Source organism: Nomia melanderi, chromosome 2, assembly GCF_051020985.1.
Source record: "Nomia melanderi isolate GNS246 chromosome 2, iyNomMela1, whole genome shotgun sequence".
NCBI lineage: Eukaryota > Metazoa > Arthropoda > Insecta > Hymenoptera > Halictidae > Nomia > Nomia melanderi.
Genome location: NC_135000.1, coordinates 3,779,781 through 3,794,946, shown reverse-complemented (window position 1 = coordinate 3,794,946; position 15,166 = coordinate 3,779,781). Strand labels below are relative to the sequence as shown.

The following is a 15,166-nucleotide window of genomic DNA, read 5'->3' as shown; positions in this document are numbered from 1 at the left end:
CCATCGATGCATCAGTCGCGTACGGTTCCCATGGCCCGAGTCATCGATGACGACCGGCGCTCGGACGATGCACGATAACCGGGGCTAGGGCGGCCGCAACCTCTTTCCGCCCTCGAGTGTCGTAAATAACGTCCAGGTAAAACGAATTGTCGATAAATAAATGCCGCGGAGCCGCGGATACGTGTCACGCGTGGGCGGACAGCAGCTGGACCGCCGCTGGATCGTTATTTCATACGCGGGTCAGGCTATCGTTCGTCGAACGACACACTACACCGATCTCTGTTCAGTACCCTGGTTCGTTTGTTCGTTTGTTAACTGACGTACACGTAGATATGTGTGTGCATTCGCGTGGACACTGCGGTTCTGCGATCTCCCGGAGACACAATTACAGTCCCCGATGAAAAACATTAGTGCCATTGGTGCCATCTTTCAGGAAACCGGTAATGGTGTGTTATAATCACACTATTTTATATTGGAAGGAAATTCAAGTTAATACTAGAACTACCAGGGTCAAGTTGACACATTTTAGAAATTTTAGTGTACAAATATCTAAATTGTGACAAGGCTTTTGCGAAAGGTTGGAAAATAAGTTTGTGTATTTATATAGATACAAGAATAAGGGACCCATAAAATCTCGAGGAATATATTGTTCTAATTTTTGTAAAAACTTTCAGTACCCCGGTTCGTTTGTTAATTGACGTACACGTAGTTATTTGTGTGCATTCGCGTGGACACTGCGATTCTGCGATTTCCCGGAGACACAATTACAGTTCCCAATGAAAAACATTAGTGCCATTGGTGCCATCTTTGAGGAGACCAATAATAATGTATTATAATTACACTGTAGAATTTTAAGGAAATTCAAGTGAACACTAGATCTACCAGACAAGTTGAATTGAGACAATTTAGAATTTTTAGTTTGTAAGGACAAAAATGTTCAAAACTATGATGGCTCTAATTTCTTTTCCCGAGAACTCGGAAATAGAAATTAGACCAGTATTATTCTGAACCACTCATGTTGGTTATTTTGGAACTATTCTATTAAAGAGAAAGTTCTATTAAAGAAATGAAACGCGCGAATTTTTATTTCTTCACAGCAAACGTAGAAGCATATAAATTTTAATGGTATCTGAATTCCCATATTACTATATCAGCCCGTTTAAATATTCCAATTTCAATGTCACGTGTGCTGGAAAAATTGATGTTGAGGTTTATTAGGAAAGTTTATGTTTGAAGTTTATTTGGAAATCCAGGGAAACCTGTGGTCTATCAGGAAAGTTCCAGAAAGGTGAAAATAAAAGGACAGAAAGTTGAGTTGAGCTCTTTATTGTCCTATATACAGAGTGTCCCGTTTATCCAAAGATAGTGGAATGTTTCATAAAGAATCGAGAACAGTATCAAAACAGTAGAAAATAGTTGTTAAACATAAAATCTAATTCTCTGAAGCTAATAATTCTATTCTCGACTGTTCGCCCACTTTACTCTTCGATGTTTCACTGTAATCCCGTACTAACGCGGAGAAACGCAGCAGAGAGACACGCGGTCAGACGATATCTTTTTATCAGAGCTTGGCTGCGGAATTCTTCGACGTGAGCAGTTTACACGGGGGCGTCGGATTTTAACGTATGCAGCAAGCATAGCCCTTTGGAACCCGAAGTGTCCCTCGGCGTTTTATTCGAGAACTTGCGTCAGTCGTCCACAATTCAGCAATAATTTAATGTCGTACTTTTCCGATTGATTTGAGAACATTATGGAAACCGAAATTGTAAGCATTCATGATGTTATGAAGAAATATAACTATTGTGATACAAGTTCCTTTTAATGAGTAATTTCAGCAATAACAATAACAATAATGAATAGTAAATAGTAGTAAATAACGTTTTATATAATAATAATAATTACAACAATAATTAGTGTGCAAGTAATGTCTAGTTAGTCAAATAGCTATCCTTCACTATAACAGAGTCTCAGTTTTCACTTAGTGTACAAGTAATAATTGCCTTGAGTAATAAAAACTCTGGCAACTATATAAATACAAAGGAAAATAATAATAACAATAACAATAATAATAATAATCATAATAATAATAGCAGTAATAATAAATAATATTTTCAATAATAGTAACACGAATAATAGCAACAGTAATAAATACTGTTTTAAATGACAATAATAATAGTAGTAATAATAAATAGTATTTTTACTAATATTAATACTAATAATAGCAACGACAACAAAGAATATCTTAAACCATAATAATGCAATAGCAAAACTCTCCATCTCCAAACAGTCACCAACAAAATGTCACTTCGGTCAACAGTAGAAATGACATTTCCAATTTTCAATTATTTTAATTCTGCCAATTTAATTTTCCCATTTATTGATTATTGTTATCGACATTGTTTAAATTCCTCGCTTAAACAGACTTACATTACGATACGTTCTATTTATTGATAACGTCATGAGTGCTTAGAATATTAACGCTAGGTTTACGGACGTTTATTGTCCGATTTATTCTATTGTTCCTAGAAAAACTATTGTTCGACCATTTAGATCTTGGAAATTAGGGATTTAAAATTAGGTTATTACGATACGTATTCTTATAACTGCATCAACCAAAATCGACATAAACGGTTGCCAAGTAATGTTTATAAAATTCAGTATGCGTCAAATTGTCGCACTCCGTAAACCTAGTGTTAATGTTTCTGCTTGCACCACCAATCGGCGATGGCTTTACTCGGATTCCATCATCTGAGATTCGTGAACGACGATGTTCACACGAGCACCAGAGACCGTCTTGATATTTTTCGCGTGTTCAAGGGGCTAGGACGAAACGGTCCGCCTCGGATTTCACGAGATAGCCGTGGATCTGCTCGCGGAAACGAGAACCGCGGTGTACCGGGTCGCGATAAGCGGTTTAATCGTGTTTATCGCGCGCAGACTGGCGCTGATTGCTCGGCGAATCGCGAGCCCGGCTCGCTGCTGGCCTCTTCTCGCTCTGGAAACGGACCACGGAGCCCCGAGTACTCCCCGAGTCACTTAAATCACTTTGGATCTTGTCCTTAAACCTTTCGTCGCGGGTCAAATACCTTTAACTCGAAATTTCTCGCGTGTCTATTAACCCTTTGCACTCAAGGGACGACTCTCAGCCACAATACAGTTCGATGTAATAATATTTTAAAGTTTGATAATCAACCCCTTCTCCCGCAGTGTCGTGCCAGATGAAAATTTCAAACCGAACGTAACCCTTTCAGTGCCAACGAGCGATACATCGCTCCTTCATGCACTTGCGGAAAGTTTATTTTTCATTTGATTAGTAATAAAGGAAGTCATGCTTTTAGTATTGTGTGCAAATTTTATGAACTTTAGATCGAAATTGATGAAAATATAAATTTTCGTTTGTAATCGTGCACCTTTGTTTCAAATTGTTTGGCATTTCTCGAATATGTATGAAAATTTCCCCCCGCAATTAATGGGTTAATCTGAATTCGATTGATTGATTTATTTATTTTTAACGTAAATGAAATGTTACTCGTGTATTAGCAGTATTTAACTGATGGAGTAAATATATACATGGAGTAATGATAAATTCTAAACTGTTGAAGGTAGTTTTAGCACAGTTGTGGAGGGAATCATAGGAGAATTGTTAATATTAACCTTCGCATAACGCGTCGATATGTGGGATACTGAAAGACAATAACGTCTTTCTTTAATTCACGTTTATGTGACGAGTCAGTCAGAAATCCTCTCTATATCTCATGAGATAGCGTTGAATATTTCTAGCGAAACACTTTCGAGTGCAAAGGGTTAACTTCTCGCCGAGTCGTTACTTCTACGATTGCAATTGTAGGAGTTGGAATTGGGCGGAACGTAATTCGACGATTTAAGATCTAATAGATCACTCAGTTACGTGCTATTTTTGTTTTTCGTTGAAATTGAGGCAATTGGCACTGTGGACACTAATTAACAATTGCGACAAGTAAGTCGTTGAAGAATCAAGGCTCGTCTTCGAAATGGCAGTCTTAATGTTTAATCAAATTACCGTTGATTCTTTTCTTTGGAAGAAAAATGGATTTTATGTTCATGTCTAGATTCACTGTTATTTATTGTTTACAGGAAACAAAATGTTTATGTAGATTTTTGAATGAGCTATAGTACGTTACAGTGCGTTCAGACATTTTTAACCCGTTAACTGTGGAATTTAAGTTTTAAAATCTCTCATTGTATACTCGTCGAACGCAAAGGAAATGCACCTGCGATATATTCTAACGAAAAACTAAAGCAAAACGTTGATGAATTACACGTTTATTTGAAAAAATAAAGAATTAGTGTCATTTCAAGCTTTAAGATGACGTGCATACTCGTCAAACGCAGTTAACTGGTTCACTTGCAGAGTCCAATTATGTTTACAACAGCGGGCAGGACATTTCCAACGATACTTGTAAAGTAATAATATAAAGTAATAGTAAACAATGAAAGACTACAAAATCTGAATAAACACTTTCTATTATTTCAGTCATATCACTGTAAATGTTTATAAACACCGGCTCGTATAAAGGTAAACGGTCAGAATAACGGCCATTAAATTATATTCACTCGTTCAAACTTCAAAATCGATGTTCTCGAAAACGAAGCTTCATGCCAAGAAATGTTACTGTGAATAACTAATAACGAAACAAAATATTATATATTTCCAACAAACTGACAAAAATCAGAAAATATCCAAAGATTAGAATTAGATTTTTCTAAGAAAATATTTTTAACCAGTTAACTGTAAAATTTAGTTGGAAAAACCTCTCATTCTGCGTGCAATAAAATCGAAAAATGGAGGGTGTACTCGTCGGACGCAGGACGAATGCACGTAGAGTATATTTTAGTGAAAGATCAAAGCGAAACAAAGAAGAATTACATGTTTATGTGAAAAAATAAAGAATTCATTGCTGAAAGAATTAGTATCGTGTCAAGCTTTACGATGACGTGTATATTCGTTAAACACAGTTAACTGGTTAATGGACACATGTCACAGATAGCGGTATACGTTACAAAGCAGTGGAAATATAAAGAAACGGTATCAAAATACATAACAATTACCAAAAACTTGAATACAACTTATTATTTTATTTAGAAGATGAATACAGTTCACAAGCAAAATATAACTGAAGTTCCCGTCGCACGGAACGTGTTAATTGTTGTTGTTCTGACCGGTTACCTTTATAAGAACCGGTGTTGACAAATATCGGCTATACTTCCGACTGATTCTTTCATATAGAATCACCGTCTCTCCGGTAGCACGACCAACTACCGAACACCCTGTACATCAACCACATCTTTTCCCAACAACGTGAACACCAAAGAACCGCTGAAGACTCTGAGAACCAAAAAAAAAACACGCGACAACTCCCGTTCAAAGGGAGCAGCGCAAAAATGTCCGTCATTCGCGGTGAAATTAATTGTGAACGAGTTATCGATTGCGGGACCCGGTGCGCGGGGTTCATTGTGCCGCCCGACGATTTGTTTATCGATTCCAGGTCGCGTCTCGGAATTTTTCAATCTTCACGCGTCGCCGTTCAACTTTTCCCGCTCGTTTACAACGCTCCCTCGAACTTCGATCCTTCCCACCGTACACAGACGTGCGCAAACCCCCGGCCACGAAATTAATTACAGTAACAGCGGAATACGATAGCAAAACGAAACGCATATCGGCGTTCGCGTTCGGTTTTATCCGAACCGGTGGTAAATATTAATTATCTAATGGAGCTAATTACGTTCGCGAGTCTTTATCAACGGCATACGTTGCGGTGATTAATTCCCGATGAAACTGATGGAGTGAAAAATTTCGTTTGTTGCAGGAAATTCGTTGTTTCGCGAATCGATCGGTTTCGGGCTTGATGTCCGGGAATTTCGGTAGAATTGAATTACACCGGTGGTTTCCGAGGGTTGTTTGAGGGAAATTTTCGGGGTGACAGGCTCTCGGGGGGTGTTTTTTTGTTGTTGTGTGACCGAAGAAAGGGAAGAGTTGGTTTAACGGTATTAACGAATTGTTGATTAATGACTAAAGAGACTGCGAATGCGCTGGAATCCAATATAGATGAATTTTTGAATGATTGTGGTGCAGATTTGTGTTATATTGTAGGTTATGATTATAATTATAACAATTTTAGGATAATTAATGAGGAATATGAAACCGTCAATTCAACTGGCTTAGAGAACTCTGGAGTCATTCTAGAGTTAGTGGCAAGCTTAAAAACATATCAGAGTTTCAATTTGTTTCAGAGGTAATTTTAAACGGGAAATCCAAATTTCTTCAAAGAATATATTCACAACCTTCAATTTTCTATTTCAATTTTGGTAAACTCAAATAAAAACTTACCGAAAATCAGAATTCCTCAAAGCCTACCTTTTCATATGTAAAACAATAAAAAAAAAACTACTCAAATATCTCAATATTCCTAAAACCAGCAGCCCATTGAACAACAAAAAAGCATTTTCCAAGAACAATCCTACATTCAAACATTTCCAAACAAATTTTTCTAAAGGAATACAAAAAGAATTCAAATTGCCCAGTCCTTTATACAAAAATCGAAAAAATGGACCGTCGTTCGATTCGCTTCGCCCGATTTCATGGAAATTTTTAAACGCGATTTGCATCGCGAGGGAAATAGGGGAAAAAGGAAACGATGCGGGGATCTTCTCGAAAAGTGGAGCGAACTGCTTCCGTCCGCGCGAATTGAATCCCAACAATTATCGCCGGGCGGAATTATTTTTTCCGCGGCACGTTCGCCGTACGCGGGACGGTACGCCACTAATTATAACGTTTAAATTGCAAATCGGCCACTAAAATATGTCGAATCCCTGGCGAGGACGGGCACGGATGCGCGGCGCGGCCGATTTTACATCCCCCGAAACACGATGTATGACGGGAATATATTTTATACGCGTGTATCTGGCGCGGGACCGCCCGGAATCGCTCGTTACCGCTCGCCCCGTGTTCGCTTATCGACCGGGGATTTTTCATGCAAATTCACCGGTATGAAATCGATGGTAATTTTTCGGGACGGTGTGATTATCTGCGCGTCCCTCGTGGGTTTGCGCCGTTAATCGCCGTTTCGCCGTCTAAAGACAACGCGAATACCCTTGGAGCTAGTTTTATTGGTGGAGATTGGACAGTGGGAGCGGTTTTCGTTGTGACGAGTGTATTTAGGGTGATTTAGGAAAAATAAAGGAAGGTGGTATTTGGTATTTTGTTGGTAGATGGTATTTGAGTATGATGGATGACGATTAAGGGGTAGTATCGGTGTATGGTGGATAGCGAGTAATGAATTGTGTCAGTGTACGATGTACAATAAGTGTATGATGAGTAATGAGTAATAAATAGTATCAGTGTAATCTTGAATAATAAGTAATAAGTGGTATTAGTGTATGATGAGTAATAAATAATAAATAGCATTCGTGTATGAGGAATAATAAAAATATTACTATATTGTTAAATGAGGTATTTATGGTGAAACCGAAGGAAGCCATACCAAAAACATTGAAAATTGTTTGACTTCATGTTTAAAAATCGAATTTTTCTATATTTAGCTTTTCTCCAAATTGTCTTTCTTTCAATGTTATTTGGAACTTAAATATTTATATTGTTATAATTATCAATTTTAATAGATATTATTGTTTTGCAATTCATTTATGCATGAAAATTTCGCTCGCGTATAAAAAAAATACATAGGGAAACAGTTAGTAATGAGGAACAGGCAGTCAAAGAAAGTAAACGTTGTTTTGTTTAATACTGTTATAACAATTCATGATATTTGTAACGTAATACGATATAATTGGGGTAAGCAGCAATTGTGTTTAAAATACACTTGCTAGTAAACGCAAGCAAAGTGAGAACGACACTTAAACGTCGCGGGAAGCCGAGCGGAAAAAGTCGCGGCAGCTTCGACTCCCTTCCGTTCCTCGAAGGGAAATCACGCCCTTTTTGTTTCCGTGTCTCATTAGGACGAGCAAGCACCGAACTCGTTATCTCCTAAATCACGCGAGCATTCTCGGTTAGCGTAGCAACGCTGAACAACTTTTTCTGTTATGCAGTGTCCTCGTCTTTTTGTCAGCCGAGGTTCTACATAGTCCTTCCATCACAAAAAAAATGTTTTGCGGATTAATTTTGAATACTGTAACTTCGAAAGCATCCGAATAATATTTCTCAGTTAACTGTATACAAAAGAGACAATAATTGCAGCAGTGGTAGAATTTCTTTGCTTGCGATCATTGAGGTGAAGTGGCATAATTCTATGTACCGAATAAAAAGGATGGGTGGACACCTCACGCTCGTTCACCCCGTAAACGAAAAGCAAGTATAATTTTCTGTAGGTACAATTAAATTTGTTACATTTAATGGAGTTTTCGTAACTGGCGTTTAACTTGATCGCGTGCAATATTACGTAAAACAACTGCAAAAATAGAAGTGGGTTACGTTGACAAAAAACAATAAACTTTTCCCACACAACAAGAATTTCTCGTAGAAGTATAAAGAGAGCAAAAACATATGTGAGGGGCGGAGAGGGGGGAGGGTTTCTCTTTGTACACTGAGGGAGAGATATAAAATTTACATATACCACCCAGTGTCTTCTTCCTCTGGCCTTCTATGAAACTTTCTAAAAGAGCAACAGAAAAATCCAACAAAAAAGTTCCGTGAAATGTTGTTGGACGAAGGGAGAGAATTTCCCGAGGAAATGGAAGACAGGAAAAGCAGCGGGTATTCAACGATGCGTCTCCTCAGACCGCTTCCGCGCGAAAACATACATCAGAAGGGGAAGGGGGGGAGAAAAAACCGCGGCCCGATATAAAAGCCGAGCGATATTAGCATGACAGACAACCGGCAGCATCAAATTGCTGGACCCTAAAAGCAGCAGCAACCCCTCTGCTAAATCGTCCGTGCAGTTCTAATGGACTGCCAACGGAGGAAATTTAGTCCCGTCGCGAGGTTGTATTTCCCCTTCCATCTCTCTGACTTTCTTCTCGCAGCCAACCTCAAAATCTTTCCGAGAATAATTTTGTGACCTAAAAATTACCGAAAATTAAACAAGTGTAATCATATATGTGAATCCCTACAGAAATTAACAAACACCTTTTTTACAATTCCATCTTCCAAGATATTTCTGGAGAACACTCTGACGTAAACGTTACTGGAAAATTAAGTTAACAAGTCTATACAAACTGAAAATAGTCTTCATAAAATATAGAAAGGAGCAGCTATGAAAAATTGAACTGGACAGGAGGAATGATACAAGAATATTGTATTCTCAGGTCGTGGCATATTGATCTTCCGTCAACGTGTCAGCGAAAGAAATTTAAAAACCTCGTTCATAGTAACAACCAATAGTACCACCAATGGCAACGGAATAATTCTGTGAAGTGGTCCTCCAAGGACAGGGAAATTCTTTGTAAATTTTCCTACTGGGAAAACCTCCGGCGATCCTTGCGAGACAAATTAATCCCGTCTGATGCCTCGAAGACCCTGGCCACTCTCCTCGGTCGAAAAAGATATGCAAGCCGCTGCCGCGGTAGCTTCGCACGGGCTGTTGCTCGCGATACTAATGTCCTCGTTACGTTACCCGAAAAAGCGTGAACCCCGGCGAAAAAGGAAAAGTATAAAGGGGAGAGAGGAAGGGAAAAATTGCTTCTCGACGGAGCCACGGAACCAACGAAATTTTCACCGAATGACACAGGACCTGAAAAGTGGATAAAGGGCGCTTCCCAAGAAGACGAGCAAAAACGGGAAGAAGGCATTAGGGTGTTAAAACGGTGTGTAAAGGGGTGCGGTATTCAAGGGCAGAAAATGGCAACCACGCGGCAAACTTTCGCGTCAAAGTGGTTACACGAGGAAACAGCAATTTCTCCGGAACTTGTCTTCGCTTTAAATAGTTATGATCGAGAGCGAGGCAGCCAAGAAGTGCAGGCCGTGAGGGCCGGAGGGGGGCGGGGGCTGATAAGAGAATCGCGAGTGTAAAAAGGCGCGCGTCGTAAAGTCCGTGGGCTTTCTCGGTGCATCTTGACGCCGTAAAAAAGAAGGAACGAACCCGGGGAAACTTTTCCATCCGCCTGGGCCCGCGTGCGCCGCGTCAACTCTCAATAATTCACTCGCGAGAGCCTCGGCTGTGTTCTCACTCCCACCCCCATTTCTCAATAAAAATGTTAATGCCAAGTTTCGATGCGACTCGATTATCCAGAATTTCGAGCGGCCAGATGGGAACAGTGTGAAACTTGAATTTCTAAAAGGGTTGTTCAACCCCTTGCTGGTGAGTTTTGTGGTCAGAAGAAAATTAGTATTACAGAGTGGACAAGTGTAAACGTTTAAAAGAATAATTGGAAGGGAATTAGGGTGTTGTGTGATTGTAGTTCCGCGGTTGCTGCTAACTCACCCCTGCGGAGGGGGTTAATAATACACGACACGAGGGTGGGAATAAACGGGGAATCAAGTGTGCTTTGACACCGGAGACTGATACCCGGTCGCCCCACTAGGTCGTTGATCATCAAAGTCACTCCACACCGCAACCGGAATCCAAGCTTAACCCTCGGCCCTACCACCCCACAGAAGGGTGGCAAGCGGACGGGTCTCTCGCCTCGTCCTCTGCTGGCCGAGCGTCACTGGTAGCGTCATCTACTTCGTAAAATATTTCGAGTGTGTCTTCGGTGGCCGCCAGGGAATTAGGATACAAGGGGTTCGGTTTTCGCCCCCCGAACGAACCACCCCTCCAAGTGAAACCGAATTACCTTGCGATGCGAGCCACGTACGGGAGTGTGTGAAAGTCTACTAGAAATGAGAACATGTGAGAAACACGTTTTTCTTTTATTGGCCCTTCGCAGACGAAATTTCGAGATCAGATTTTAATATTTGGAAGAGTGAGCAGCAAATGAATGATTTCATTACTCCAACAGTAATAGATCAGTACGCTGTTTCCTTTTTTTCTATTATTTGAGCAATCGATGTATAATTTAGTTTCATCTGCTGAAAGTCTTGTATATTTCAGAGAATCTGAAGAAGAAAGGGTTAATTGTGTCCTGAATGTGGAGGATGAAACCACCCTTTAATGTAGGCATAAAAGAATATATAAAGTGGAGAATTTTTTACTTAGGTAATTAAAATGTTGAGTGAGATTTTAAATTCTTCTTCATGTATTATGTATTATTTATAATGGCAAAATAGCGGAACCATATAAAATTATTAACAATTACTGAAATTTTATTCGATCGTTAAGGATGCTAAAAAGAATAAACACATCTGCGAAAGAATAACTCCAACAAAGTTTATTTATCGCACTTTACTGTTCACAACAGAATGGAGTGTTTGCAACGCAAAATAAATCAGTCAGTGGGTGATAAATAACCGTACTATACAATTAAATACCAGAAATCTTCGTGTAACAAATTCAGGAAGGTTGCGACTTTAAAATAAAATCTACCCAAAATATAATTCATGCTCTGCACAAAGAAGCAAATTATCAAGGAGCAACAACAGCAAATAAACGACAATGAAAATAAAAAGAATAGAAATCAAAATTCGAAACTTGTAAAGAACAATAGAAAAAATGAATCGAAAATTTCGGAATAATAACAGATGAAATAACAGGAAATTCCCAGGCAATATTATTAAAAAATAACGATAAATAAAATTCAACAAAAATTTACAGGGAAGAATGAACAAAGCGAATTGGAAGTTTCGAAAGAATAATAGAAAAATCCGCAATCTTTTTTCCGACACTGTCCAAACCACGAATCAACGATCCATCGATCGAAATCTGTTGCCCGTTATAATCCCGATGGTATTTTAGGTATCGTCGAGGTCAGAGGAGGACGAGCTCCGCGCGGTGGAACGAACAATTCCGATCGGTCCAGAACTCGACACCTCCGCTTAACGCGTCATTGTAACGTAATCCAAAGCAGCAGCAAACGGGTTGTCTCGAATGAACATGACATAATTGTGAAAACGAACTGCGAGCCGCGCTCGGCTCGGCCCAGCGCCGATCCAATTGCTGAAACAACACCGCGCTGCCGACATTATTCGTATCGGTCGAGTGGAAACGAACCGGAGTCTGTTGAAACTGAGCCCGTGCTCTCTGGCCGATGTTTATGCGGAACGCAACGCACGCGGAACATTTTTTTTTTTTCAAAGTGTCTCGAGTGTCGGCAGAATCGATAATAAATCGTTATGCCAGGGAAACAGTCGGCGAACTCTGGAAAGCAATTGCATCGCTTTGAACAATGTTGCCTATTATTCGAGCAAAATTTCATTTTGGTGAACAATCACTGATAAGCGATTTGATTGATTTCACCCCTTACCCTATCATTCCTTTCTGAACTAGTTTATTTAACTAGTTTGTTGTTGGTAATTTAGTGAAAGTAAGACAAGAATTTTAGGCATATTCTATGTCTACGTTCGCTCTAAAACATAATAATTCATAACAGAAAGATAATATTTGTATTTGTTGCTTTTATTCGAAATCGTTACCACGAGTCTGGTACAATATTAAAAAACAACTGCGAATGTTTTGGGAATTCGCCATTTCTAGTGCTCCCATTAGTTGTTTATGTTCTAACACAACAGAGAATGCATTGGTATCGAAGGAAAACATTTTGAAAAATAATAAAACCGTTGGTTTGAACATATTTGTGATTTTCCTCATACTTTCTCGACACTTTTGCAGTAACCTACGTAATAAACCATGGCTAATCCTCAGGAGTCCTGTTATTCACGGAAAACACAGATAAGAAATTCCCTGGACGATTTGAAAAATCTCCGCGCGCTCCCACGCGTCTTTGAAAGTCGATCGCGCGTTTCACAGGTGATCCTGCGAGATTATATTAAACGTCTGACATTATTCGATCCATCCTATATCGTCTGCACCATGTTTGACACATGAGAAGACCGAGGACTTTGTAAACCAACGAACGGAATTCTCTTTCAGCAGCGATCATCGCTTCTGATTCCACGTGAATACATTCGAAATTATCTTTCCGTGTGAAAATATAAATAAAATCGGTTGCATTCAGTATTATTGTTTGTTTATTTATAAAGATAAAAATTATAGCACGGTAATTGGATAACATCCATCCAGAAATTTGTATAATTATCTACAACAATTTCTCATCTTAAGGTATACATTTCCGAAGGAACGTAATTGAGAAATTCTTCTAACTAACGTACTTTTCTGCTTGCTGAACCTGCTTACAATGATCATAGATTTCATTGCTAACGGGTGTCTCATTTATTTTTGTTAGAATTGGAATTATTTATTTATACTGAAATTAAGGCAAACATGTTATAAAAATATATTGTATATGATAACAAAGACTGTAATTATAATAAATTATTTAATAATTATATTTAGATAATTCTATTAAAAAATTACATTAGATTATTATAGAAGTAATACACAATGGAATTACTTTTAGAATAATTTTCAATAACAGATGTTATTAAAGAAATGTACTTCAAAAATACCACTCAGTGAATTATACAAAAAATGCAACATTGATATAATTAATATTATACTAGAAATATGAGTAATAAGAATAAATATCATATTTATTATATTATTAATATAATATAACAATAATGATTAATATAATATTATAATAAAACATATTATATTTTTATTATATCATGTTAATATTATAGTAAATAATATAATAAATATTAATATAAGTAACGTTATACTAGAAATATTAATATAACAAAAATATTATCTTTCTTTTGCAGCCTGCAGTGTAACGCAGTTCTCTTGCAGAAACGGTCAGTGCATCGACATAGAGGCGCGCTGCAATGGCGTCCAGGACTGCCATGATAATTCCGACGAACGAAATTGCCGTGAGTACACCAACAAAACCGCTTCCCTCTTTTGCTTGTCGTTATTTTGTCGCTTACTAAATAGTGAAAGTACATATTTTAACATTTTACTTGTTTCTTTATCGTCGTTGAATCAATGTCACTTGAGCATGTGCATTCCGTGGGCCGTTTTTCGAAACACCGGTCTTACCGGAAAAATGCCATCAAATCTCGTAGGGATTTGCATAATCAATCCCTCCTGAATGAAGGGTAGACACGAATCACTTTGGTTTTGTATATAATTTTGCTTCTCTGTTATGTTCCTGTGTGTAAATATATTTGTGAATTGTTGACCTATTACCCTGTAATTTGAAACGTGGCTTTCAAGATTGGCACTTGATTTCTAACTAAGTTTGACGGGAAACTATACAATGGCTCACATATTTGTTCATTTAAGTAACAATTATTTCACTAATATGTAACGAATATATAACGTTTTCGATGAAACAATTATCTCTTCATTATCTTCTACCTTTGTAATCAATCATAATATATTTCTCTTAATTTTAAGTTAATTTAAAGTTTGAATTGTTACATATAGTTATATAGGTGAAATAAATGTTACACTTCCTCGTAATAAAACTTGTGAGTCATTGTGTATTGTAAATCTTGTTTGCATTATAAATGTAAACTCGTTTTTCCTTTTATTAACCTCTTGCATTTTAATATCAGAGTCATTACAAACATTTGAAACAGTACTTAATAAATATCAGTAGTATTTAATTATTTCTAGTTAAAGTTAAATATTTTCTTGCTATCAATTATCTTTTACTAATTATTATTCAAATTATACAATTATTATTTCAGTAAGGGTTAATATGCAACATTAAAATAATCGTATGACTGATAATATCAAAATATTCTTTCCTCTTCGAATAAATTATTAACGATAAAATCATTCTGACAAGTGCAGTTGCGGAAGAAATCGTATGGCAATGGGTTAATTCCCTGTTCTGGCTCTAGCGATGTGTTTAAACCAATACTGAGTTTGAACAAATCGAATTTAACCTTTGTGCACTGTCCAAATGATTGTTAAATTAATATTTTACCGTGTCTTTGTCGTTTTTGTTGAGCAAACATGTGTTCTTAATTATTTTTCTTATTCTACGTTTAATAGTTTGTTTATCATGCGAAATTTATTTTCAAATTGATGTCAATTGAACGATCTAATGTATTATGAATGAAACTGAATTAAATTTAAATCCAACACAGCCAATGCCCCGGTTTCAGTAACTATGAATAATTTGCGTGGCGCAAACTTTTGCTTCTGCTCTAATTGAAAAATTAATG

At 37.7% G+C, this 15,166-nt stretch overlaps 1 protein-coding gene across 34 annotated transcripts in view; it reads left to right on the top strand.

The window, feature by feature from the left end:
- The window catches only part of trol (terribly reduced optic lobes), a 210,148-nt gene that overhangs the window by 136,653 nt on the left and 58,329 nt on the right, over nucleotides 1–15,166 (top strand). For all 34 annotated transcript variants that reach the window (XM_076374536.1, XM_076374534.1, XM_076374541.1 and 31 more), the window contains one exon: nucleotides 13,751–13,858. In XM_076374536.1, the coding sequence (XP_076230651.1) occupies nucleotides 13,751–13,858 (108 nt within the window). The remainder of the gene's footprint in view (nucleotides 1–13,750; nucleotides 13,859–15,166) is intronic.